This window comes from Hippoglossus stenolepis, chromosome 21 (genome assembly GCF_022539355.2).
Source record: "Hippoglossus stenolepis isolate QCI-W04-F060 chromosome 21, HSTE1.2, whole genome shotgun sequence".
NCBI classification, from domain to species: domain Eukaryota; kingdom Metazoa; phylum Chordata; class Actinopteri; order Pleuronectiformes; family Pleuronectidae; genus Hippoglossus; species Hippoglossus stenolepis.
In genome coordinates this window covers 7,918,092-7,945,379 of record NC_061503.1, presented here as the reverse complement: position 1 = coordinate 7,945,379, position 27,288 = coordinate 7,918,092, and the positions used below count along the sequence as shown (strand labels likewise).

Below are 27,288 nucleotides of genomic sequence, written 5' to 3'. Positions count from 1 at the left end.
TGAATTAGTGTCACATCAGGCGATACTGGATCTGAGAATGGTCTGAAAATATCCTTCATTCGTCTGTAAACACAGACTGATGTTAGAAATCTAAATCAGAACAGCTCCTGCTCAGCCTGAACACACCAACAGTTTGATCCAGCCCACAGTCATTCTGATGCACTGAGGCCACATGTTCTGCACGTGAGCACTTCCTGTCTGCGAGACTTCACATTTTTACTCCGCACTTTGGAGAGAAAGAAGGATTTTACTGAGTGTAACAGCTGAGGGTGTGGCTGAATAACGCTTTTTATTTTGCTTTGACCGTTCAGCACTAAAGAGAAACCTACAATGTTTCAGGGAATATTCCAGACATTCATTCAGAAGGATTTCTTTCCTTTTCTGCAACGTATTTAAAAAATAGATTCATTTACACTAGTTGCCCATAACAATGAATATAAATGTCAAATTTCTACTCATCATTTTTAAAGCAATAAATGGCCTCGCTCCTAAATACATCAAGGGCATATTAACCCCTCTGTGGGTCACTGGGTCTTTCCTGTTAAAGTCCTGAGACTGTGGAATCATACATATTGACATCAGACAGGCAACCTCCTTAGTGTCTTTCAAATATCTTCTTAAAACATATTTTTTTATTGTAAAGCTTTTATAAATGTTTGATATATAGATATACTGTTTTTATTATGTGTGTAACTTCATTTGATTCTGTTTTATGAGCTGATTTTCTTTCTCTTGTTTTGATTTGTGTTCTCTTAATTGTTTATGTGTATTATTATTATTATTATGATTATTTTATTACAATTTATCAGTACCAAGTGCAGGATCTGGCCTTAAAAGAGAGCAATTTCATGGTGTAAAATTGTAGGAAAAGGTTTTAAGTTCTTTTTTCCAACACTTAAAATATGTAGAAAGTAGATTCCTTTTAAAGATTAGATTTTAATTCAAAACTGTCCAGCATTTTTGGTGCTAAAAGGAGTAGACTAGGCACTGAAATAAAAAAAATCTTGACCAAAAATATGAAATTCATGTGGATGGCAAAAATACAAGCTCAAGAGTTCACGGAGCTCGGGGGTCCTGAGACCTGCAGCTGGGACGAGGAGGGGAGAGGGGGCTGGAGGGGCAGCCGTCATTAGCTCTGTGTGTGAGTGTGTGTGTGTGAGTGTGTGTGTGTGTGTGTGTGTCAGCTGAGCAGAGCAGCAGGAGAGAGGTGTTGCTGCTGGGCTCAGGCCGGGACAGTCAGAGGAGCCACAGCAGCCGAGTTCACACGTCCTCACAGTGGAGAAATGTTTGACAACGCTCACTACCCCTTCAACTGCTTCAACTACGATGGGGACGGATACCCTTCGTCCAGCACTGACGAGGACAAGAAGATGTGCAGACCTGCGTACAGGTACGGAGGATTTCACTTCTCCTTTCTTTCTTCTGTAACGTTTGCTGAGCCTCTACTTTACCTTCACTTTACTTCACTTCACTTTACCCACTAGTGCAGATAAACACATTTAATAGGCCCTGTGTATCAGTAGTTTAATCATGAGCGTAACATACTTTTTATCTTTTAATTTGGTAAAGGAGAACATAGAGATTTTGGGTGTCAGCTTATGTCAGTTTTACCAGATCACGTTTCCCCTTTTCCACCCACTACAATTCATGATATAATTTCAGTATTTTGTATTTTATTTCTTAAAACAATAACCAAAGCTTTGAGTCTTATATTGGCAGTCATCCCTCTTCAATAATTATTTTACCATACAGTAAATAATGAATAATTTCACTTTCTTTTGCTGTTTGTTTTTCATTTTGTTTTAATTATAATTTAATTTGTTATAATTGTAGATTTTTGTAACAATAAATACATGTTATACAGCAGCTTACTTTACTGTGACTATAGACACATCAATCAAGCTAAAGTTAAATTCAAAATAATTTTCAAAATATTTCATCCTCATTAATTTTGCCCCAGTGTTTTGGCTCTGTTTGATACATAGAAAAAACTCATCGTTGTTTTGTCACTTACTTCATGAATTATCCTAATTTTATACAAATTGCTACTGAACACAATTTGAGCTGATGACATTTTCAAAAATCTGTTATAGAAAATCCTGCATTACTTCTACTTGCTGTTCTCAGACACACGGTTACAGTCAATGGATTTACACTCGCTCTCTGTTTGTGCCTGGTGTTGACAGCAGATTTTACACAGCATCTTTTAATCCTTGTAATGAAATTAAATCTGTTTAAATTACTGTTATTTTACAACAGCTTGTTCATAGGGTCTGGTGTTCTGGAACGTATAATGATATCAAACATTTCTTTGTAAATCACTTGATTTAAAAATATTAAAATTGACAAATTTGTCCAACAACTTGTATATATGTAGATTTAAAAGCCTATTAAATATTTATATATTAATGCATACCATATGTAACATATGTAACATAAAACATTTCTTCATAATAAGTGGTGGCCTTCAAATTGTGTCATCTTTAGAAAATTGAGAAATTTGTTATTTGTGTTTTTCAAAAAACTGTGTTTTGGTCAAGAAAAATTATTCATGAAAAAAACAAGGGTTCAGATCCTGTAGCTGATGACCTTGTTCATGTCTGTGTCACAGCTACATCGCTCTGATCGCCATGGCGATCCAGCAGAGCCCCGAGCAGCGTGTCACTCTGTCGGGAATCTACGAGTTCATCATGAAGAGGTTTCCGTACTATCGCTCCAACCAGAGAGCCTGGCAGAACTCCATCAGACACAACCTGTCTCTCAACAGCTGCTTCATCAAGGTGAGGACTCCTGGGGCACCCTGGGAAATCAGATCTGTTTAACATGATGTTCAAGTGTTTTAATGGCTAATGAAAGAAATGTGGCCAAAAGACCTTTTATACCTCATGAATTAATATTAATTAATTTTAAGTTTATTTCATCTTTTTATCTGTTCATCACCAGAGATGTAATAAAATAGTTTTATAATGTTCTTTTTTCCTTTAGACAGTAATAATAATGTTTTCTTCATTAATACGTTTTTGTTTTTTATTTCTCCAGGTTCCTCGGACAGAGGGCAATGAGAAGGGGAAGGGAAACTACTGGACTTTTGCCACTGGCTGTGAATCCATGCTCGACCTCTTTGAAAATGGAAACTTTCGGCGTCGCCGGCGCAGGAGGAACATGAAAATCGGCCTCCGTGATTCTGGAGAAACCCCTTTCCACCCTCTGGAAAGCCACAACAATCGACACGTACCCGCAGCCCGGCACCCAGAATCTGACTCCACCCTCTGCCCTTTGAACCCTGACAGGCCGAGGCCGGGTCCACAGCAGAACCCCCTCGTCCCAAACCCCACCCAGCAGGGGAAGCCAGAGTCGGAGATCAAGTTTAGCATTGACTACATCCTGTCCACTCCAGATCCACCCCTACCTGGGTTCAGATCCTCCCACGGCCCCGTGCACATAGGGCCCACAGGGCCGCCATTACATGTTCTGGAGTCCCAGCAAATGAACCTGCACTTCTGGACTCTGTGAGAACATGAGAGGAAAGCAACAAAGAGACTAAACTGACGACTTGTCCAAAACTGGGAGGTTTAAGGACGTCCAAAGACAAGAGAGATTCCACGAGAGGAATTTTACAGACTATAAAATATACATGAGGAACAAATAAAGAGGTACAGTACGGTGGGATCAAGTCATCATGCTGTCAGAGTTCAAATGTGAACAATACAGTGGAGTGTTCATGTTGTTATTAAACTGTTAGTGCAGTGTCCAGTGCTGACGTAGACTATAGGTTTACGGTAATCTATATATATATAAATGTATATATATGTAAATACACAGGAGCTGTGAGGATGATGTGTTTAAAATATTTGTGAAGCTAACTCCATATGTTTTATTGGATTTATTGATTTATCTTCAGGTCACATGAACTTCTTCATAAACAAAGAGTTTATGTTCATGTCCGTGTCGTCACATCATTGTCCCCTGTTCATTTGGTCTTTAGAATTTAAACTGTTCTGATAATAATGATTTTATCAGGAAAAAAAAAAGACAAAAATCTGCTTTGTTGCTGCTTAAAACTTTATTCAACTGAAACTAAAACATAACTAGAATGCCAAGAAAGTCAGTAACTCAATTCAATTCAATATATTTGTTTAGCGCCTAATCAACAAATATGACATGTTTAAGTCAACACCTTAAAAGTAAAGCCCAACAGTCTCCTTAGAGTCAATCAAGCTGCACCAAATTTCACATACTGATCTGTGAAATCAGTGAAAAAGTAAAAAAAGAAAAATTTGATAAATACCAAGAGATCTTATCTTACAATGTTGAAGAAAATTATAAAAAAATCCTGGATTCACTCTCTAATCTGGATCCAAACCAAAATGTCTTCCCTGACCCACACCTCATCTTTTTCACCAAGGTTTGTAGAAGTGTTTTTTTCATAATCCTGCTCAAAAACAAACAAAACAAACAAACAAACAAACTGGCCGAGGTAAATATAGACCATCAGAACTAAATCCACTTCCACACAACAATATATAAACATATTACACATCACACAGGTCAGAGCCTTTGTTGACGGTGTTACCTGTGTTTTCTACCACTAGTATTTTCTTTAAAAAAGGCCTATTCCAACTGAATTCAATTATTCCAATCCCCCCCCCTCCCCCACCTCCCACATTTTGCAAATTCTTTTCATTGACCTTTCAAATTCCTGATTGACTGACACTTAAATTTCTAATCCCGTCAGGCCTCATTACAACGAACTGTATTCACACACTTAGAGAGAAGCCGAACCGAACGGAGGCCTGTAACGTTTCCTGCTGCCTGTGCGAGGGGGGGAGATCAATCATGGCGTGCGCCCGAGCTGCTGAAGGGACATTTTTCAATTTAACCTTTATATTATGTCTTGACTACATCAGAGGAGTTTCAACACACTTAACATGAGTGGCATTTAATATAGCACAACACTTGCAAGGTGAGGCCGAAATGTGACCTTATTTAAATACAGAGGCCCCCGCCAAGCAGCCTCAACAGCAGCAGCCCCTCCCCCAACAAACACACACACACACACACACACACACACACGAACCCCAGACGCAATTATAATTAAACACACCTTATGCCTCCTTTGCAAATGCCCCTCATCGATCTGTGGGTTTTTAACATTCATATGTGAACTGCCCCCCAGCAAACGTCTGTGGCAGCACAAGCGTTTATGGATCAGTAAGTTTCCATTAACAAAGTTGTTGATGTTGAATAGCCGGGCCGCCGCCGCCGCCATGATGCCGTGGATATATTTGGGTAAATTAACTTAGCATAAAGTGCTCTGAGGCTGCGGGGTCTTTTGAGGCAGCTAAAGAGAAAGCAAGGCAGCAAGTGAGGCCCCCCCCCCAAAAAGTCAATGCACATATTATGCTGTCAGAGAATGTGTGAAAGTGTAGCTACTGGCGCAGTTTACCAATGAACGTCCTCCATTAAATTACCATATCCTCATCCGGTTAGTTTCATTCCAGCTAATCCCCCCTACCATCTTCTCCCACTTGTTTATAATTACACACAATATCATTTCCCATTTATCGGAGTGTGGAGTCGTGTTTTTTTGTTTGAGACTTCATTACGCTCGCCGGGTAAAATGAGCAGCTCAGGGCGAGAAACAGCGGAAGTGCAGGTGGAGGAAATTGGGAAAGCGTTGATCTGCAACGTTAATATAAAATAAATCATAAACACAAACAGGTGATTTAATCTTCGCTGCTTGTTTTTGGCGGGCGGCTGAGGCTGTGGTGAGGATTATGGGATGGAGATAAATATTAGCGTGTTGTTTTTTTTGGTTCTAATGAGAATGTATCTGTGTAATTCGGCTGTTTGCTCGGGCCCGAGGTCGGAGGAGGTGAATAATCTCAACGTTATCACTACGAGCGACCGGCTAATGAAGATCGGTGAAATAGCCCCGGGCCTCTGACGTACATGCATCTCTGCCCTTTGCCATTTCTGTGGCGCGAGCTGCAGGTGAAGCCTGAGCGCACTTTAACGCTGGAATATGCTTTTGTTTTTTTTAAATGGCTTCCAGTGCATATATATGTGTGTGTGTGTGTCAGTAATGAGAAAATCAACACAGCATGTCAATCAATGCAAGTTGGAAGATGTTGACTGTTGGAGGGACGTCCCTCGCAGGAACACAGAGGCAGTGGAGGTGACGAGAAGAGAGAGAACAAAGGGGGAAATGGGCAGTTTAATAAAAGGGGAAAAGGGGGTTTGACATTCAAAAGGTAAAATAAAACTCAGAGATCTGCCAGAGAGATGTTTAAATTTGTCACATCTCATTTCGTAAACATGCCACCTTCAGTAAAGTTTTAGAAAAGAGGTTGAGCCGTGATTTGACCCTTTACTCATATTGTTTAATGCCCCCTGCACCGGAAACCTACAGAGAACTTTTGCAAAGGCACAAATATATACGATTACACATGACAGGAATAGTATACAATGCATTGTAATCTATTACTTCATAATTACTATAGGGTTCGATCGACACCTTTCTGGTGAGTCCCAGCATCATATACTTATATACTGACAACAGTATTTGTCTGTATTTGTTTCAAAAATGTAAAAGTATTTTCCATAAACAGCCGGGTACTGTCGTTTTTTAGATACAAAGATGTAAATGGTGTGTAATACTCTCAGTTGTGGATTATTACACATTTAATTTGAATAGACATTTGATGCATTACAATCTCAGTATCAGGACAATGGTCAAAATTTATATTGTGCTTTTTTTTCTAGTCTTGACTCAAATTCATCCATCACACACACGTTCACTCAGTGCATCTATAGGGATCAAACCGCCCACCCTCTGGTTAGTGGACGACCCGCTCTACCTCCTGAGCCACAGCCGTATGTGGTCTCCACAGAGAATGAACTACAGTGACTGTGTTCAGACTAATAAAGGAATTATGTCACAAAGTGTAATAGATATTTAATAACAGTGGAGCTCTATGAAACAGAATAAACCTTATAATAAAAAAAAGATGTTCTGTTTAATGTCACAGAAAAACAAGTCCAAGCAGATTAAAATACACAAGTGAGATTTTGTTTTAATATTGAATCACTTCAGTAATGAAGCTGAACATCATCCATCATGGTACAGGCCTGTTTTCAAATCCAGATGTTGTTGCAGATTCAGCTTCAGAGGTCAACATCACACAGCATCTCAACAACCGAACACACACAAACACAGTAAGTTATAGAATAATGAATCACACTTTTCGATGCTGTCGATGGTGGAGTTGGTGTTGAGGCCAAGGTCTGTGTTGCAGAGCAGATCCATTGCACTGACTCAGCTTGAAATGCAATGCAACTACAATGCACCACAGCCCAGAGCAGCATGTCCACGCACGCTGGATACACTTCGTCCAGGAGGGTTGTTGTGTTTCCTACAGTATTTCTGGGGTTCAAGTTGCTGAATGATGCTTTTTCCACACACGCTGACCTCTGACACGTGTCGTCAGGCTCTGTAATCCAACCAGCAGGGTGCGCTAACTGACTGCTTCTGGACAGGGGGACACACACACACACACACTGACAAAGACACACACCAGGGTGGTGGATAAAGCCTGAGGAAATGTGGATCCTCCAATTTTCTCCCCTCTAGTGATTATTAATCCGACCCTGATCCAACAGCTCCTCTGTAACAGACGTTATAATGCGACAGTTAATGTGATGCTCATCAGAATTTAAGTCTCATTTGTATTTGAAGAGGAAAACAGTCATAGAAATCCTTTTGATCTTATGTGTAACTGTATCATCAGCATCATTGTTTAAACATATAACAGTAGTTGTTGTTGCACATTGTCACACGAACACTAACATTACCCAGTCTCGTGCCAACAAGCAGCAGATGGTGCTTCTGCCACAGGCAAAAAAATATATAGTTTTTTCTGATTTAGCACCATATTGGAATATTTTCTTCTAACAATGCAGCATACATCATATTAACAAAGACCACGTTTCTATACAGCCACAACTTGTTAGTTTGTATCTCAATTCTCCTCGGTGATCAAACTGAAAACATAAAAGCATTTCATTTACCTCTTATAGAGAAATCCACCAGCTCTTTTGTGCAATACGACTTTCAAGAAATAATCGAGCTACGGACTCATGCTGCATCAAAACAGGGATCCTGTGTACTGGTGGGTTCCAGTCTACTGTCCGACAGACACACCCCTCTTTCTTTTTGACCGGGAAAACGCTCCAGTGACTGAGGCAGAATGTGAGGGGCCATGTTGTGGGATGAGGCGATTCCTGACGACCAATGGGGAAGCCACTGGTGTGGGGCCCACAGGCCTCAAGAGAGAGGTGGTAGCAGGGGGGCTACAGTAAATGAAAAGGGTTTACTATAGGACAGCCTCAGCTATTACCATCTGAAGGGGGACCCAGTAAGAAGGGTGGTATGACTGGAGCGGTGGCCGGGCATCGTGGGGGAGAGAACAGCAGTCTCTTGAAAATAAGACGAGAGAAATGAAGACAAAACACGAGACTGCGGATCACACACTGCTAATGTTTTATTAGAGTTCATGCATAAGTCCAACAACACAAAGAGAAATGACAGATGAGGCAACGGAGGAAAGTTGCAGTCACACAGCACAGCCGCCCCTTTTCAAGCATCTTGTTATATTATCCAGTGACAAACAAAGAAACACACTGTTCCTCTGTAATTCAGGGTTGAGATGACTCTCAGCTACCGCTACGCTGAGATTCAGTTACAAATCACAGACTGAGCTCAAACTGAAATAACCGCAGGGCGCTTTTTCGAACAGGACAGTGACGACATGTATTTGAGATAAAAACGTTTCTGCTGACACCCACATGTTTAACACTAAAATACGAGAAGGGAAGCTTCCCTTTGAAAATGTGCAACGTTGATGCTTCGTCGAAAGTGTCCAGAGTAGGCGGGAACACGTCTGCTTTGTCGTGTGCTACTCGTCGATTTAAAAAACATGTATCCTTCATGAGATAAAATGAGAAGAACCGGTGTGATGCTCTCGCGGCGTTTACGTTTACTGCGTTGACACAATCAACCCACCCACAAAACCAATGAACATGACAAAGATACATTAGCCAGCAGCAATGTATAAAACGGAAACCAGGACTCCATAAAACCAAAAGAAAAAACACTAAAAGATCATTTCAGATCATTCCCAGTTTTCCTTTTCGACAATGAATCGATTTAAAATACTGATCTGAAAAATAAGCAGTGCTGGACATAATATTTCTACACCTCCGCTGATGTATTTCTCATTACTTGCATCTGGTTAAGCGTTTTGCTGATTCACAGCGCAGGTTGAAAGGTAACACAGCCGTCAGAGTGCATGCTTGTTTTCAGCTTGTTACGATTGTGTAACATGATGCATTTACTATTGTCAAAGGAGTAAAATGTCTCATTTGTGGGCGCTGCGTCTGCGGTGAGCTCATTTCTGAAAACAAATGTCACGTTGAAAGGTCAGGCCTTTTGAGATGCTGGCGAGATGAAACAAAGGAGAAATTCACAAAGAAAAATATATGTGCAAACAGCTTTTGTAGTGTGACACTGACTTCTCATGACATCCCTTACACATATAAAGCTGTGGATTCTGGGTAAAAGTGCGCGGACACGCTTGTTATCCAGAAATTTCCTTCCACATCCACAAGTTTGGTCCCTTACATACAGCATCATCTCCTCAGGCACCAGCAACGCAGACTGGGAACCCGTTTTAAAACATTCAACGACACAAAAATATCTTTGTATCCATCTTCAGCATACGGATGTTTACATCAAGAAGAACTGTCCAGCAGACGGAAACAACAGCAGCTTCACACTCGTAAAATCTCAGCAAAATAATCTCAATAAATCTGTTTTCCCGCCGACGCGTCGTCAAACCTTTGCGGTTACATTTGTAAAAGGTGAAATCTACAACAAGCTTTAAAAGGAAAACAACACATTTGTCAGTTTGTTTGCGCAATGATACTGATCACAAAACTAAAGTCCCTTCTTCATCTTTCTGATTTAGAGTTTTTAAATTATACTATTCCCTTTTTTTGTGCCCAGTGAGGCACATCCCTATTGTCAGAGCAGCTGCGAACATAAACCCTTTTCAAAAATCTACATTAAATCCACGTCTCTTTCATACATATTGTAGCTTAAATATACACACAACTAATAAACTTGACATTTGTCATTTACAGATTTACAATCCAACTTAGACGGACTTGCAAAGGTACTGATACAAACACCAAAACAATATCTGTATATGGAGGCTCGGTGCTTCTGCCTTTAAAGAGCAATTCTGCAAAAACAACCGTAATGCTTCTGTTGGGGTCTTTTAATCCGTAAAAACTGAAATGATCAAGGTTGGTTGGTCTTAATTCATGCTTTGAAGGCTTGGTAAGGAAATGGGTCTCCTACTTATGGCCATGACTCTTTTTTTTAATTTTTTTTTAGAAAACTCTACATGTCATCATCAGGATTAGCCGCGACATGAAGCTCTGCAGTCCACAGCAGGCGGAGGGAGATTCTTCGCGCATAAAGATGGAGGAATAAGCAGGCGGCCTCATTGCCTCTGACATCATTTGGGTGAGATCCAAAATTAACTGAGAGCAAGAATAATTCCTTTTTTCGTTTTTTTTTTTTACAAGGACAGCACAGATCTGTGTAGTGTAACTGAAGTGTATATCAGGTGGATGTGTTTTAACGTCAGGTCAGTCTGTCCTCGGGTGATGCTGCTCAGCTGGTCGGGGGAGGGGGGGCAATCGAGGGTCAGAGGTTGAAGGTCTACATGGCAAACAAAGCGTCCTCTGGCCGGTCTGCCTTCTTGCGGCTGGGGGTTCCCTGCCCGGCGCCCGGGTCACCACTGGGGGGCGACGGTAGGCTGGGCGTCACCTCTGCAGCTTTGGCTCTTTCCTCGAGGAACTTGTCGAACTCTTGAGGATAGAATATGAACAAAAGGAATAAAACAAGAGGAAGTAAGTTAGTGAGTGGAACCCCCCCCCCCCCAGGAAACGGAGAAAAGGAGATATGTGTTGACTGACCTTCACTTGTCACACCTTCCTCGCCTTCCTCACCTTCATCTCCTATCTGTTGGGGGGGGGGGGACATAGTTACACTCTGTCAAACTTATTTCACAGCAAAGCACCAAAAACCAAGAGGAACTCTCATCCTGTGCATGTGACTCAAAACCACTAAATTCAACAAACACACACACAGCTCAGGATATAGTTTTAATCATGACACTCACCAGTTTTTATTACAATACAAGGAGCCACTTACCTGCTGTACCACTTTGTATTGATGCCCAATTAAATAACAAAAAATGAATACCCAAACAAATAAACCAGTTATCTCCCAAACAAAAAAGTTGCATTTCACCAATTAGTAATGCAACACAGTAAAATGAGCATGAAGTCATGTGATCATTTATTGTGAACCAGGGGCAGTTAATCACACATCCTGTCTTTAACTGCGTCACATTACAAATCTGTAATAAATCTCTAATTTGGTACAATTTAGGATAAAGCTAATAAACTAAACACCTCTAACAGTAGAAGGAACTTTATTCTTGATTGTCAGAGATGAAAGCAGACGGATAGTAAGACAACCTGATTAGACAGGTACATCTTTAACTAAATAAAATCGCGGAAAAGTTAAAAAAACAAATCGTAATCAAATTCAAAAAGCGAAAACTTTCATATGCTCAAGATTCATTACACATGAAGTGAAAATTTTCAACTTTTCTTGTTTTAATTTAGGTGATTATGGCTTTAAATATTTCCCAAGATTAATCAAAAACAGGACATATACAGAAATGTCCAACTTCTGAAAAGTATGTTATGTTAGGCACTCAGCACTTGTCGGAGGTCGGAGCTCCTCTAGCACGGATTACTGCTCTCCTCATTCCAAGTAAGATGCTTCTGACGTGGTCTCTGGTTCAGGATTGGTTTAATCATAGTTATGCAACAGTTGTAGTCAATCACCTGAAGACTGTCTGTGCGTGGTGGCTCTTGATGCACTGACTCCAGCCTCAGTCCACTCCACGTGAAGCTCCCCCAAGTTCTTGACACTGACAATCTTCTAAAGGCTGCAGTCATCCCTGTTCCTCGTGCAGCTGTTCCTACCACATATTTCCCTTCCAGTCAACTGTCCCTGAATATGCTTTGATACAGCACTCTGCAAACAGCCAGCTCTTTTAGCAATGACGTTCTTTACTGAACTAGAATAAGAGATATGCAGTATTTATTCTGTGTTAATAGTAATTTCCTCAAACTCTAAATTAAATATTCGGAATATTTTGAGATGTGTTTTGTTTGAGTTGTAGGCTGTATTTATCAAAATAAAAAAAATGCTTGAAACATTTTACTTTACATGTAATGAGTCTAGGATATTAGATTATCAGTTACTTAAATACCTGAGGAAAACTATTGACATTTTACACAATATTCTTTTAGATGCACCTGCAGACACTTTTCTGTTCCAAGACCTTATGCTCATTTCACAACATTTATACATGACAAGGTTAGTTTGCCCCCACAACAAACTGTTAGTGACTTAAAGGTGATAAGGATGTTAAATGAATGTAATTAAAGCAACTTTAGAAAAAGGATAAGTGGATGCAACAACGTAAAAAAGGAAAGAGAGAAAACTGCAGGCAGAAATAAAAAAAAAAAAATCAGGATGGGCTCACCACGTCTGTACACAGCCACTCCTCTATGTCATCCATGACAGAGGACTGGCCGCCGACACCCTACACAGCAGCAGCGAGGCCGCCACAAGTGAGAACAGAAAAAACAAAAAAACCACCCCAAACACAACAGAACAAATGACTTAAATGAAGTGTTAACTCAAATACAACTTAAGGAAGTAAAGTATTGTCTGAGGAAACAAAACAACAAAGAAACGGGTAATCAATATTTGTGAAGGGTGTGGCACATCACGCACACATAGGAGCAGGTTGGATAAAAGAAAACAACCCACTAAAAACAAGTGTCCTGTTGGGTATTGGAGCACACACACATAGTCCGATATGTTTCCTTCCATACTTGATTGCTCAGTTTCACTATGCGTGAAAACAGCTTCATGACGAGCTCACAAACAACTGACAAGACAAAATGTGGCAGTCCTGTTAGTAATGCTGCTGAAACTACGTATAAAGATGGACGACACATTTTGAAACGCTTTCGACCAATCGGGAGTCAGTCTCAGCTGTTTATCCCGACGCTTCACCGTGTTTTTATGGCATCAAACAACAAACAAAACAAAAAACACTGTGATAACAACTACCTAAAACAAGAGAATCCATGTTTGAGAAAAAATCTATTTGACTTGTTTGTTTGGTCCATGTCCCCATGCACTAGTGCTTGGATACCCCAACCAAGACCATCAGGACTCAGACCAAAGTTTTGAAATGATGATTGGGTTCGAGGTTGGTCACTTTACTGGGTTATCTACAGGATTTTTTTCACTCCACGTGCCTGTAATCGTGCCCGTTTGTTTCGGCTAATTTTCTCTCTGGCTCGGTCGGGTCCGGACAGCAAATTGCCGTGCGCGCCACACTCTAGCATCCACAACCATGGGGGCGATGGGGTTTTAATACCTATACTGCAGCCATCCACCAGATGATTTTACTTTGAAGAGGCTGTCATGTCGTCCGTCTCTATATACAGCCTATGGTTCTACAACTTGGGATGTTTAGCTGCATCCTGCTTCTAGAGGCAGCAGTTAAAGCACGTGAGAAGACATCTGCAACGTGATGGTATAGCTCGTCAGGCCGTCATACACCACACATTCACAAACACACTTCAGATGTTGGCTGAGTGGTTATGAAAATACAGAGTGACTGTTTAAGACCAGACTGGACTTATAGACTCACCCCTCCTGCAGTCGGCTGTAGGACGTCCAGAGTGGGAGGAAGGCTGCTAGGGGGGGCGTGGCTGTCTTCTGCTGTGGTACTGAGACGAGACAGACAGAGGACTTTGTAGTAGTGTTTGGAACTTGCTTTGCCACTTTAAACAATCAATTGAGTCATTGATCAAAAGAAAACTGATCTGAAACCGACTTTCTGATAATCTATTAAATGTTGAAGCCATTTTTATGCAAAGAGTTAATGATTCCAGCTTCTTCTCCAGTGTGAGAAAGTAGTTGAAACTGATGGACACTGTTTTCTACTGTACATCAAATGATTAATCAAGGTAAAAATCTGAATGTTGATTTGCAATAAAAAAACAATTATTAATCTAAGCTTTCAAAAATAACAGTGGGGTTTCAGAGGCCGATACTTAATTTACACTTTGCATCTAAAGCAGCACAAACTGTAAATTTTCTGTGTACTTACGTCTTGCGTGGTTCCGACATAGCTCCAGTCCTGGTTTGAGCGAACACATCAAAGTCGTCCTGAGCAGGAGGAGGCTTACAGCTGGTCAGAGAGCTCAGGGTACTGCTCACACTGTCTGCACCCATGTCTGGAGGGGAGAAAACACACTGGATTGTCATGTAACCCCTGCAGCGTGAAACACAAAGTACAAATTGTACATAACTTTTAATATAAATCCCACAGAGGCTTTGTAACTGTATCAAAACAAGAGTCAGGGAGACAGTTAGCGAGGCTCTGTCCAAAGATCAAAACACACGCCTACCAACAAGACCTAATTACCAGGCTGTATCTTGTGTGTTTAATCTATACACAAAGCATAATGACAAGTTGTGGATTTGTGGAGGCTTAAGAGCAGGGACCTGTCTGGAGTTCTGAACTTTGGTAACGCTTCTCTCTGCTCCAGTCATTTTTCTAAAGCCTCTTTTGCACTGGCTAAAAAACCACTAACTCCCACTAACATCTGGCTTTGAACTGCAATAGGAATGGACACAATCTGCATTCACCGCCAGGTCAAATGACTCCGCAGACGAAGAAATGCGTATTTAATCAGCTTTGGCTCTGATTGGCAGTGATGGAAACACAACACCCGGGTGAATGCGCTAATTTCCTCATCCTATGCTATATTTTGGCAGTCTAGATGCTCTGCTGTCTTGGCATGATGTTATAATGTTCGTTGAACTTTGGGGGGTTGGTGTGTAAATAGCTGTGAATGTTTGTGTAGTTATTGTTTTTCACATATTCATATTGTGCAAGATGCAACACTGTCAAGACAGCGAGGTGACATCAAACATGACCGGGGGAAAAAAACAGAGGAAAAGGAGTCAATTGACTTCTTAGAGGAGATTAGGTGTGTTTAAAAATCGACATATACCTGCTAATTTTGGTGTTAAAGAGGTACAAGGTGAGCTAGCTCTATAGTTAAGGCACAGACAGTCAAACAACTTGTCTGACTATCGACAAGAAATAAAAACATGTCTGTGCTTCCAAAAAGGTGGAACAGTTCCTTTAATCCAGTTATGTAAGTGAAATTAACCAACCTTCTAAACCATCTTGTCTGACAGTCTCCATTCAATTATAGCATAAGGGGACAGACCTTCATTATTATATTACTAACTTGCCATCGGGCTAATTTCATAAAGCCGCTCATCTTGGTGTGATTCAACCAAACAACCACCATTTACCTACTACTGTTATTAAAAGCTATAAAACCGCCCACTCGAGATCATCACAATATGCTGAATGAGAAGGAGAGCATCGTTTCTGGAGTCTCAAACTGAACATTTGCCTAATGGCTGAGGTAGGATGTGCATACCGAGACCAGCCAGGCGGGAGGCCAAGGTGGCTGGCGAGGACGGCCTTACTGCAGGGGCAGTGATGGTGGCAGGCAGGCTGGTGGGGGCTGTGCTGGGCATGTTGCTGACCACCGCCGGGGAGCCTGGGCCGAGGTCAATCAGGTTATCCTCTGTGGCCTCACTGAGGACCTGGTGAAGGAGGAGTGATGAGACACACTTACGGCTCTTGTGTCATGTAGAAGCAGAGAGAAGGATTTAGTGTTAACGAAAGGCGGGATTATACAGTACATTGTGGTCTATATGAAATAAATGATGGCATAGTGCATAAGAAGTACACACGTGTTGGTTAGCTACAGGAGAGCATGAAAATGTCTGCGATTAAAGGCAACAGGAAATTAAATTACTTTCTGAAAAACTGTTTCTTAAGGGGCTCCAAGATACTGTTTTACATACAAATACCACATGTTTGGTATTTGCTTAGAAGAAATTCTCCTTTTATTTCTGATTTGTTGTCAGTTATTAGAGATGCACCGAAAGCACTGGTCATCTTTTTAAAAAACTAATATCCCCTTAAGAAGGTAGAAATCCAGCAGGGAGGGAGGGGGGGGGACTAAATCTTTGGGTTCTGGAGGTTATTCTCTACCAAGATCAGTCTGCAAATCTCCAACCCAGATCATTTGAGATAATGCAAACACAACATGACAGTGACACTGTCAGTCTACCTCCAGGTTCATCATATCATTGGCTATAGGGGCTGCAGAATCAAAACATGCCATATGGGGTGAAAGATACTACGCTGGGCCCATATTATTTAACTATGTTTCAACGGTAGCTGTTGGGTGACACTGGTCATTTAGGGACAATATTTTCATACTTGCCTGTCTCAGCTAGCCACAGACACAGAAGAACAGAAAAGAACAGAAAGGAAGAGACAGTGAATACCATTGACATGTGCAGGGACACAATGTAATGGCATAACTATGGGCGATATACTGTGCCAGATTAATGGGAAACCCAAGAGCCTCCAAGAGCACAGTCTTGCTTCATGCTTTTCATTTTATTTCTGGTAGACCCTGTTGAGACCTGGCATCAACATCCATCCTGATAGATCTGATCACAAGTGGTCAGCTCTAAGTTCAGGTCTGAACGCACCCAAATGCACCATCTATGTGTCCTGAGATCCGATCACTCACATCACAGGAGGTGGTCTGGGACGCATGTGGCCACATCATTTTCGCTGTGTGACTGCAAATGCATCCTGGGCCACATATGATTGACGCGCCGACTCAGCTGACATCCCAATCTGACCCAATACAATTTCACAATGAATGAAGTCTTTTTTTACGCTTCTCAGTGTCCATACGTTGATTTGTCTGTGGCCACAAACCCGATATCAACACAGATCGCCACATAATGACTGATACTTTGCTTAAATGTGTCAAATCTTAGCAAATAGTAGAGCTGCATTGAGTCATTCAATCCCTCTTGACTCCACTCGCTCTTTCTGTTCATCTCTGGCTTGCAGCGACAAACACACACACACACACACGCACGTATGAGATCCAATCACAAGTTGTCACAGGAGGCACATTCAGGACGCAATTTAAAACCAGGTGTGAACAGACGGACTTGGCGCAGACCACTTGTGATCTCTCAGGACGGATGTTAATACCAAGTCTAAACAGGGCCTAGCTGAAAAGATTTGAATCAGTGTTATCAAGTATTAAAGCGGTAATCAGGTAAAACCACATGAAATTGAGGGAAGGTATGAAGCAAAGAAAGATGCTGCTGTTAATAGCTGCAAGCATGTGACTCATGGAAGCAAGAAGTAAAACCTAGCTGCTGATAAAAGTTGTTCTCAATCTAGATTTAGATTTTGTATGGTTTGTTGACAGATCAGTTTGAAACCTCGGAAGACAGAAATGGACGCCCATAAAGCTTCAGAAAACAGAGAGGGGGCAACTGTTTAAAGGTTATGAATAACTCTCAGCTTCAAACAGTGCTTTCACATGTAAAGCCTTCTTTATTTTTGGAGAATAGCACCCAGCCATCTCCAAAGCTGTGACTAGACTGGACGCTGAAGTGCATTGACACAGTGAATGTTTCCCCCTGCTGGACAGGACTCGAATACAACAGGCCTGATTTGAATGTCTTACAAAAAGTAACATTAATGTCGCAACGGAAAACATTTTGGAACGTGGCACATTCGAAATATAATAATAAAAGTAAATGCATGTATGCCTTTGCTTGGGTTTCCATGTATGCCTTTGCTTGGGTTTCCATTTAATTAGGTACATTGTGTAAATTGCTGATGGTTAACCACAGACATTGTAAAGCCTTAGCAATAATGTAACATGCATGGACACACTACTAACAGTGAAAGGTGTGGGCATGAAAGAAAAGAAAATAACATACAGAACATACAGACAGGTAATCCAGGAATTTGAAGAGTAAAACAAACATTGGGCGTTTCCCCACTCACCCCGTTGTTGACACTCTGAGCAGAAGACCTCCCAGACCTAAACCTCTCATACCTGAGGCAAAGACAAGACGACATGAAAGAGAAGAATGAGAAATTCTTCAGTTTATCTGACCAAATAAGAGCAAACATGCAGTGCTGTCAGGAAAAAGAACAGTTTGGGTGTGTGTAATTTTGGCCTCCTGCCCCTGCCGTTGTATGTGTGCTCATCAGCTTTTCTGAACCTTTCGTAGCGTAAGAAAATGTTGTTGAGGTCGTCGTTGACGTGCAGCAGCTCCTCAGTCACAGATTCGTTGGAAACACAGGAGATGAGCTCCATTATTCTCTGCTGCATGGATCTGCAAGTCCTGTTCAGCTCCTGAGAACGTACAAACACACAGACGCATGATGGTCTCAGGTTATGGTTTTCTTACAGTTTGTACTAGTCTGTTCAAACAAAAAATATCCAGCTTTTATATTTGCTCATTTATACACTTCAGGATATAGACACAGACAGACACACATAAGTGGTTCCTTGCCTGTAGTAACTCATAGTCTGAAGCATCCTCCTGTCCTGGGACCATCTCGGTCAACATCTCTGACATCACCTTAGTGTTTCCACGAACGATGTCCAACTCGCTGCGCAGCTGGCAAATCTGGAGGACACACAGACACATTTATCCATCTGTCTGTCTGACCAGTGGGTGGAAAACTGAATTAGGCTGATTTTAACTCACTAAAATGTATAATTGCATTGGGGAGGAAGAAGTGTGGGAAATCAGAGTAGTTGAAATAAGTAGCCAAAAAGTAGAGGATGAATGGTTCAAATAGCAATAGCTTCTAATAACTCTGCACCTGTTCAGATGTAGGATTGATGGATCCAGAGGGGAGAATGTTGGGGACCTGAGGCTCAGTGTAGGCTGGCGGGACAGCTTGCGGTGTGGGCTGAGGGGGGGCGCTGTACTTCTGTAAGGTGGAGTCCCCCTCTGGAGCAGTTGCAGACTAGAAACAACAGAGAGAGAGTTAATATAAATAACAGAGTGTGAGAGGTTAATTAGAAGGATTATCTTACGATACTTAGACTTCGCATATGAGCGGAGGTAAGCTGCTTAATGAAATGCCTCCTACCCGCAGAGGTGTGTGTATAGGCGACAGAGTCTCCAGGTCTGACATGGGGAACTCGATGCCTTTCCTTTTTAGCTCCTCGTAGACTTGAACCACCCCTGTGAGGTCTGGACTGCTCCTGAATGCATCCGCCCATGCCTGAAGAAGGCAAAGAAAAGAGTTAAAAGAAAAGAGATGGAAAAAAAAACAGGGATACAGGGAGGACCTTTATAGCTAACAAAGCAAAGGGATGTCAGAATAGTAAATCAGGCCTATTCTCTGATCATTTTTGTTCGTCTGCCTTGAATGCCGTCAGTCAGCCAACCACAAAGCACTTGGCAGCTCTTTCAGCAGTGGAGAGGCTAACGCTACACTGGAACACAATAATAGCTCAAGCACAAGCCACACTTCTAAAAAACTTAGTTCAAATGGACTTTGAGGCTACTTTAAACTGCACAGCCCATTTGATCTAAATAAAAATCTCTACAGAAGCTTCCTTCTTTTGATTGAAAGCAAAATAAAAACCGTGCAAAAGTAATACTCTAACTGTGGCTTGAGGCTTTGTTTTCGAATATTTTAACTGTGAACCTTTGCTCACTTTTATAAACACATTAACGCAGGAGAGATGAGACAGTGAGGGAGCTGCACAACACAACCACAGTCGTCTAACTGGACGATACGCATCTTGCTAAAGGATGCATCAACTCTGCATGCGTGTCTGTGTGTGCGCATGTGTGTTGCTCAAAAAATGTTCCCACACAATTGTCCCAGATGACCCTTGTGACATAAACTTGTCTAATGATGAGACAAACAACAACTACAGTCTCTCTCCCCTCTCCCACAGGTACTGTTAGCTCCCCTGCTGGATCAAGGCTGCAGCTGTAGACACATGGTTCCCATGGTGGAAATATGAGCAGTCCACATGAGCCTCGCAAGGTAACATGAGCTGTGGCAGGTAACTGGATGCTGCTCCTGGCTGAAGCCCTGGAGACATTGTACTTTACCTGAGGCTCATCCTGAGGATGATAAGCAACCTACGGAACTTCTTCATAGGTACATTAGTAATAAACAGTAATGCTAAAAAAACAAAAACATGTCAGTTCTCACTCACTGACTCAAGTTTCCCCCGCAGCAATTAAAAAAGAAAAATAGACTAGATATCCATGAGATGAATAATGTACTAAGATCAATGACATGCACAGGCTGTGCAGGCATGACTCAATATTGCTTGATATCTTACCTGAATCAGGGCGAGTACTTTATCTTGAACGATTGTCGGTGGGTTGTTTTTAGGGGAGATGATTTTAACAAGCACACCATCAACAAAGTCCCTGCTGGTGATTAGAGCATGAAAACGATGGCCGCAGTTCTTCACACACGTCTCCAGCACCTGGTGGATGCAGAAAACAGAATGATTTAAGAGCATGCTAATGTCAGGCAAACCGTTGCCCATACACCATTACAGACATGCAAATAGTTTGACAACCCAGGCCGAGTGGAGAGGATCCAGTGGATTGCAAAACCTCAATGCAAATTGTGAGTTAAATCAAGCTGCCCTGAGTGATTTGCACTACACAATATCACATTGTGTGAGAGGGATGACAAACTGTCACACACTACGCCTGATTGTGATAATAGGAGAATAAGACAAAATGAATAATATTTTTAATACTTTAGAATTAGTAAATAGGTGTACGAGTCTTCCTCTTGCCACTTTACACTCACCGTTAAAGTCAACATCACTTCTCTATAGTTCCTGTTGCCATTCAGCCTCTTCTTCACTGCTCTAATGGCATCTTTTGGCCTGTACACACACACACAACCAAATGTAAAGACACACATTAAACACACAAGTATAGAATAGCATATTATGCACAGAGCATTTTAATGGGCCGATGAGACATATGAAGCAGAACAAAATAAATGACTGAGGCGATAATGGCCAAAGACTTCCTGAATGGCAGTCTAATCACCACGTTGAGGCACACGTCAATGATTCTTTCCTTTTCCTCATCTCTGGATCGCCACTGTGACCACTCTTCTGGCCGACACAAATGATTAACACTTTTATTCTTTTACTGCTCCTAACAGATGACATCAGCGCCCGAGTAAACGGGCGTATGACAGCCCTCGCATTCCTCTGCGACAATAAAGAAGTAGAGTCAGGAATCTTTTTATAGACTGCTGCTGGGGTGCAGTACATTGCAGCAGTCTGGACCCACCAAAGCCTGTTTACAAGCTGCTAACCAAACATGAGCTGGACTTCACACAGCAGCTCGAAACACACAGTACAAGGTTACCGGGGCAGGGAGATAAGCAGGGAGCTCTTGCATTCATCCACCTCACACAGCCAGAGCCAGAGCAGAGGACTGGAGTGACACTGACATGTGGAGGATGCAGCAGCAATGCATTGTGTGTGATCAGAGCAGGAACAAGGAAGAGAACCTGTTCATGAGTTAATCAATAACATGCAGGGATCAGGTATCCTCTGGTTTTCTCTGGTTACTCACCCATCCTCTGTTTCATTGATGATGTCGCATATTTCCATGTTGAGGGTCCAGTCTTCATTTTGCAAGGAGCCATCAGTGGCTCTCTCTGCAACACACACACGCACACACACACACGACAGCGGTTGAGAAGACAACCTGTGAAGACGTTTCAGCAAAAGCAAAGCAGCCCAATTACATGACGATGACCGGTGGCTAGGCAGCTGTTAGCTAACTTAGTAATTAGCTAACCTTTAAGATGTAGCAGGTCACTGTGCTGGCTGATGTTTTCAGCGCTAAACTAAGAAGTGACGGCGTCAGAAAACGGAGCATTACAGCGACAACGGCTCAATGACAGCAGGTAACGACGTAACTACTGGTTAGCTTCGGCGGCTAACGGTGGCTCTCCAGCTGTATACAACTCATTCAGGGACGTTAGCATGCTCAAGCTAGCAATGACCGTAAGCGGCTATTTAGCCCCAAAAACAGCCGCGTCTCTGGGACACACGCACGTCGAGCTGCACGCACAGTCGTCCCTTAAACGTGTAGGTACATTACCGATGCAGTGCCCCACCGGGGTACTGTAAGGATTTCCCAGAAGGAACTCCATCTTGCTCGACAACAAACAAGTCAGTCCATGGGCTGATGTGAGGAGAGCGATACATGAGGAAAAGACTGGAAAACCCCGCCCACCGAGCAGCCGGATTGGCCGGGAAATCCTGACCTTTAGCGTGATTGGACAGATGGAGCATCCATCACGGGAGCAGGGCGATTGTAAATAAAAGGCACCAAAGGTTGCGTCCATAAAAGTGAAGCGGTTATTATATGGCTCAAGAGCTTATTCTGATATAGAGATAATGCGGACATAGACCATGCACTTTTAGTTTTTTTATTGTGATGAGACATCTGTTCAAATGGTTAGTCTTTTCTAAGTTTTAATACCCATTAAACTCTAGGAACATATATTGCTTCGAAGTGGTGGAAAGGAATCGGCCAAACATGAGTCAGACAATGTCGTTCTTTTATACACTAGGATTTATTTTAACTGTAAAAGCTACAGAGCTTTGAGATTTGCACATGAAAAGTTACTACAGGATGAGGATGGAGTCCAATTTTTTCCAGCACTGTGCAGATGAGAACGATGACCAGGATTTTTCAATACGGCGTTAGTCTCTCAACTTGTTATCACACTGAAAATGTGTTTGATGTGCTGTGAACAAAAACATGAATCCTGGAGTGAAATGTATACGTCATGTCCTCTACCCATACGTCTTCTCTCACCTGAATCTTCTGAACCTATTCTTCCTTTTGTAAATGCATCTGACCCGGACAATCTCCAGCTGCTTTCCTCATATGTGAAAAGCAAAACTTGAGTTCACGTCTTTACAAATAGTAGTCTGAATGCAGTATGTTTAACTTATTGCAAGAGGATTTCACTTCATCTACACACACACCACAGTTTGACCCGACATCCTCATATGCACCTTTGAGCATTCAAATGTAGCAAAGAGCAAATAAAGCAGCAGTGGAATTAACATTCCACCACCAAACAGACAACAGCAGTAGTTACCAGTGGCCAAAATGTCACGGATGACTGAGAACCGCCTGGAAACTCTGAGAGGGGTGTCACTCTTGGCAGCTGCCACAAATAAACATGGCAAAAAAGACAGCCAGTATGATGTGCTGGAGTGAGATGACTCTGTTACAGATCACAGACAGAACGGCTGTCACTGCTAAACAGAACAAAGAGGATGCATGGTGTCTGTCTGCATGGATGTAGAATCATGAATCACGGATAAACGTTTGAACTCTGGGTGATCTCGGATTGAGGGCAGATTTGCTGTGTGCCCCTTAGAGTTTTTGTATTTGCGCTCATCCTTCTCAGTCCTGCATGAGTTTTCTCTTGACAGTTGAACTTTCAGATGAGAGGTGAACAAAAAGAACTCCTGCAGCGGTCCGTGCCCTCAGCTCATACGTGTCGTAGTCATGCGCCCACTCGACGTTTCCCCAACTCTGAATCTGTGTGGGAGAAAGAAAAAGGAGGATAAATAGAAATATAGAATGGCATAAACTATCCAAAATACTTTTAAGATCCATACATTATTTCCCAAGAAAGTGACCAAAATGTGGGAAAAATGCCCTATCTTGAAATGTTATGGAACGTGATAAAAATGTCTGTATCCACTGCACCAAAATGTAACAACTTCTTCCGTGGCCCCTGCCTCATTCCTCTACTGAGTTTGGTAAACTTTGTGTAAAAAAAACAATCCTTGGTGAAAATGTACCCTCTATGGGGAAGGAACAACCAATGACTGTCAGCAGAAGGGTCTGTCTTATTCTTTCTCAGCTGCAACCCTGAAGCTGCTACATGCAATACAAGATTACAAAATCATGACCACTAGCAAGGTCAGCCTCTACACTGCATTGTACGTCTAATGCTACAGGTCCTGATTTCATGAGAATCACTATGAAAACACAAGAGGGTGCTGTTTCTCTCAAGACCATATGAAGAATTAATTTTTCTGGCAGTGACAGATCTAGGACACAATGACACTGAATAAAATAGCCCAAAAGCAAGTTTCTATTTGTGAGAAGAAGTAATATAAAGTAATATTAACTACAAGGTTGTTGGAAAAGATCTGGGAGAACAAACCCACCTGGTATTCCTCCTCCAGTCTGGAGAGCAGCACCGCCTGCTCCACACTCAGATGTCTGTCAATCATTGCCAGCGACAGCACAACAGACTTCAGCTGTGTGATCACATACTCAAGTCCTGCACAGGAAAAAACATATTACTGCACAGCTCGGCCCTGCTGCTCTTACATGCTATTAAAGTACTATACAAACTATCAATAACTATTACAAATATAACTCTCCTGTCCATTTTGGTTGTACAATTTACATTTACAACACAACCAAGAATAAAAACTCTTTCATACATAGGATCTTGTCATATTAGAGTATGTATTACAATATTTTACACAACACATACCATTAGAAAATCAGAAGAACACCTAATTGCTGTATCTGCTTATCTTGGATCAGTTTAATAAATATTTCACCTGTCAGAGACCAAAAGTTGTAAGATTTCAGGTGTTGCCGGAACGTGTCTTTGGTCTGCTCTGGGATGTCAGGACCCAAAATATTGGACGAGGAGCCGATAGTGACGTTGTATCTGCAAGACAGTTGTGGGAAAATATACAATTAGGAACGAGCTGGTAGAGTACCTTGATTTAACAGTGCTTTACTGGGAAGATTTATTGTCAGTGTTTTTACAATGATAAAAACGAATGCTGCCATTACCTGTTTTCAATCCAATGCAGCACCGGGTCCCACTCATTCCTCTGTAGCTCAACCAAAGCATTAGGCTCATCTACTCTGTAACTACACAGCAGCACATATGCAACATTAACATTTGAAGTCACAACTCACTGATAACAAATATGTAAATGTATTTCACAAGCAAAGTTGAAACCTCTACACTACGTTTTTACTTGGTTATATTGAGCTTTTATTAAGAGTGTTGTTAAAATTAGCTCTGATTGTATATGAATATAAAGAGGAGCAAATATATAATTTGATACAATAAACCTATGGCTTAAATACGGTTGATATAAATAATGGTTATAATTATTATTATCATTATAAAGAAAAACAAAAAAAATCCAACTGAATAAGTGATTGAGTAGTATACCAGACAGTGTCAGTATCCAGAAACTTCAGAGCAGCACTGATCATGGCGTCCTTATTTCGCTCGGTGGGATTGTCCTGAGCTGTGTTGCACAGCGTAGTCTGCAGGAAGAGTAAACAGTTTACCTTTACTAGTGGCGTGAAAAACTAAAAACATGGCAAGAGCTTCAGAGTAAAAAAATATTACTGGCAATATCAATGGCTGTCGGGATCTTATAGCAAAATGTTTCTGTCTCACCCAAATCCTCAAAACCTTCCGAAATGATGTGCCATTACGATCATGTGAACTGACGTATGGTCTACTATGGTAACTCAAAATGGGTTAAAAGTTCATATTTATTTTTGAGAGAGAAATTTGATATATTTTAAACCATATATGTGTAATTGAAAATACATTACAACACAATTTTTAAAGTGGCATATTCAGGGGATTGAAATGTATGAGTGTGTACAAATTGGTGTGACTTGATTGAATTTAAGAGGACTGCTGGGTCTTGGTAGAACTTTGTACTACACTGAGTACTATTCTATTTATCTGTTACAAGATAGTCATGTGTGGCATCTGCTGTGGGAAATGTAATGGTTTTCTTCCCTTGAAGGTCAACAAGCCTTGTATAATATTTCCTAAAATTTCCTCTGACATTAGTAGATGCAGTCTTCATGTAAAACTGGGGCCGGGACCTCTGGTAGACAAATTTTGCTTTAAAAGGTTCAGTGTGAAGAATTAAGTGGTGAATTTGCATGTGGCAGCTGAACACCCCTCACCTCACCCCCCCCTTCCAAACATGAAAGAGAACCTGTGGCAGCCTTCAGTTGTCATAAAAACTCAAAAGGCGTTTAGTTTCTCCAGTTTGGACTACTGTAAAAAACATGGCTGCCGCTGTATTATTATTATAAATATATAAATATAAAGGGCCCATTCTAGGGTAAAGAAAACAACTAAACGTACAAGTTAGATGAAACACACTAGTGAAAACATCACTAGGATTATTTTATATTACATTTTTTCCCTTTAACACCCTGAACCCTTAAACCCCATTTCAATCCCCGGGGTCAAAGGTCGTACCAGGTGCATAGAGTAGAACTTGAGCGTGTCCCTTTGAGCATCCCACTCGGTTGCCACGGCGATGGCCAGGGCTTCATTGGGCACTGTGAACAACTTCCCTCCAGGGGTTTTCAGTTTCCTTCTGTCCAGGTTGATCTCAAATACACCACCTGCGTGACACAAGCACGAAGAAGGAACAACTTTAGTGGGCCTTCTTTCATTGTAGCCTTTGTCATGACTTTGAAAATACAACTGACACACACACAACTTTAACAACAATAAGAATAAAATCTGACACTTACCTTCACCTTGGGATATGCTGACATCTTGATAAAATTTCTTCCTCTCTGGTTACATCAGAGGAGAGATCATCAGTCAACAGAGTTAAGCTGCGAACGAACAAACAAACAGGCGTCTCGGGCTGCTGTGCATTCCTCTTACCTGATGCTGCAGTGGAGTACAGAGGGAGCTGACTTCCCGGGCACACTTTACCGAGAGGCTTCCTAACGTGGCTCTGGAGTCTGACCAGGCTCCTCAACATGGTGGCAGCTCGGTGAAGGTGTGAGGATTCTTCAGAAGAAACCAGCGGAGAAGGGAGCAAACAAGCTAGGCTACCTCTGTGTGACTGCAGTTCGTTAGTTATCCACACGTAACATTGTTAGACTACAGTGGTTTTCCGTGTTAGCATTAGCACTTGTTTATTCTGTACTTGTTAATGGTGCTAAGTCGCTATTTCCCTACCACATATTTCTTCCTTAGCTTTCACACACCAGCTCCTACGTTCAAAACCATGCGTCTGACCTTCTGCGCTAGCTTGACAGGTGGAGTGAAA

The 27,288-nt window shown here is 41.6% G+C and overlaps 3 protein-coding genes across 8 annotated transcripts; 1 reads left to right on the top strand and 2 right to left on the bottom strand.

The window, feature by feature from the left end:
- Window positions 1–1,217: 1,217 nt before the first annotated feature.
- foxl3 (forkhead box L3) lies at window positions 1,218–3,940 on the top strand. The gene is made up of 3 exons (XM_035146244.2): window positions 1,218–1,390; window positions 2,612–2,780; window positions 3,040–3,940. The coding sequence occupies exons 1-3, from the start codon at window positions 1,284–1,286 to the stop codon at window positions 3,511–3,513; spliced, it is 750 nt and encodes a 249-aa protein (XP_035002135.1). The 5' UTR covers window positions 1,218–1,283; the 3' UTR covers window positions 3,514–3,940.
- A 4,579-nt stretch (window positions 3,941–8,519) lies between these two features.
- tom1l2 (target of myb1 like 2 membrane trafficking protein) lies at window positions 8,520–22,404 on the bottom strand. 6 transcript variants are annotated; one of them, XM_035145589.2, is made up of 16 exons: window positions 22,280–22,404; window positions 21,746–21,830; window positions 20,961–21,039; window positions 20,476–20,625; window positions 19,260–19,394; window positions 18,987–19,133; window positions 18,671–18,787; window positions 18,377–18,510; window positions 18,156–18,207; window positions 16,552–16,560; window positions 15,694–15,862; window positions 14,343–14,469; window positions 13,881–13,959; window positions 12,696–12,755; window positions 11,047–11,092; window positions 8,520–10,938 (listed from the first exon to the last, which is right to left on the bottom strand). In XM_035145589.2, exons 1-16 carry the CDS (start codon window positions 22,329–22,331, stop codon window positions 10,790–10,792), a joined length of 1,590 nt encoding a protein of 529 aa, XP_035001480.1. In that variant the 5' UTR covers window positions 22,332–22,404; the 3' UTR covers window positions 8,520–10,789. The 6 variants fall into 6 exon arrangements, 5 of the variants coding, with proteins under 5 accessions (XP_035001480.1, XP_035001479.1, XP_035001481.1 ...); XM_035145588.2 differs by lacking the exon at window positions 16,552–16,560 and having other exon boundaries at window positions 15,694–15,898; XM_035145590.2 differs by lacking the exon at window positions 16,552–16,560.
- A 334-nt stretch (window positions 22,405–22,738) lies between these two features.
- On the bottom strand, window positions 22,739–27,203 carry atpaf2 (ATP synthase mitochondrial F1 complex assembly factor 2). The gene is made up of 8 exons (XM_035145864.2): window positions 26,898–27,203; window positions 26,759–26,803; window positions 26,478–26,626; window positions 25,416–25,513; window positions 25,025–25,105; window positions 24,784–24,896; window positions 24,379–24,494; window positions 22,739–23,740 (listed from the first exon to the last, which is right to left on the bottom strand). The coding sequence occupies exons 1-8, from the start codon at window positions 26,995–26,997 to the stop codon at window positions 23,603–23,605; spliced, it is 840 nt and encodes a 279-aa protein (XP_035001755.1). The 5' UTR covers window positions 26,998–27,203; the 3' UTR covers window positions 22,739–23,602.
- Between the last annotated feature and the right edge of the window lie 85 nt (window positions 27,204–27,288).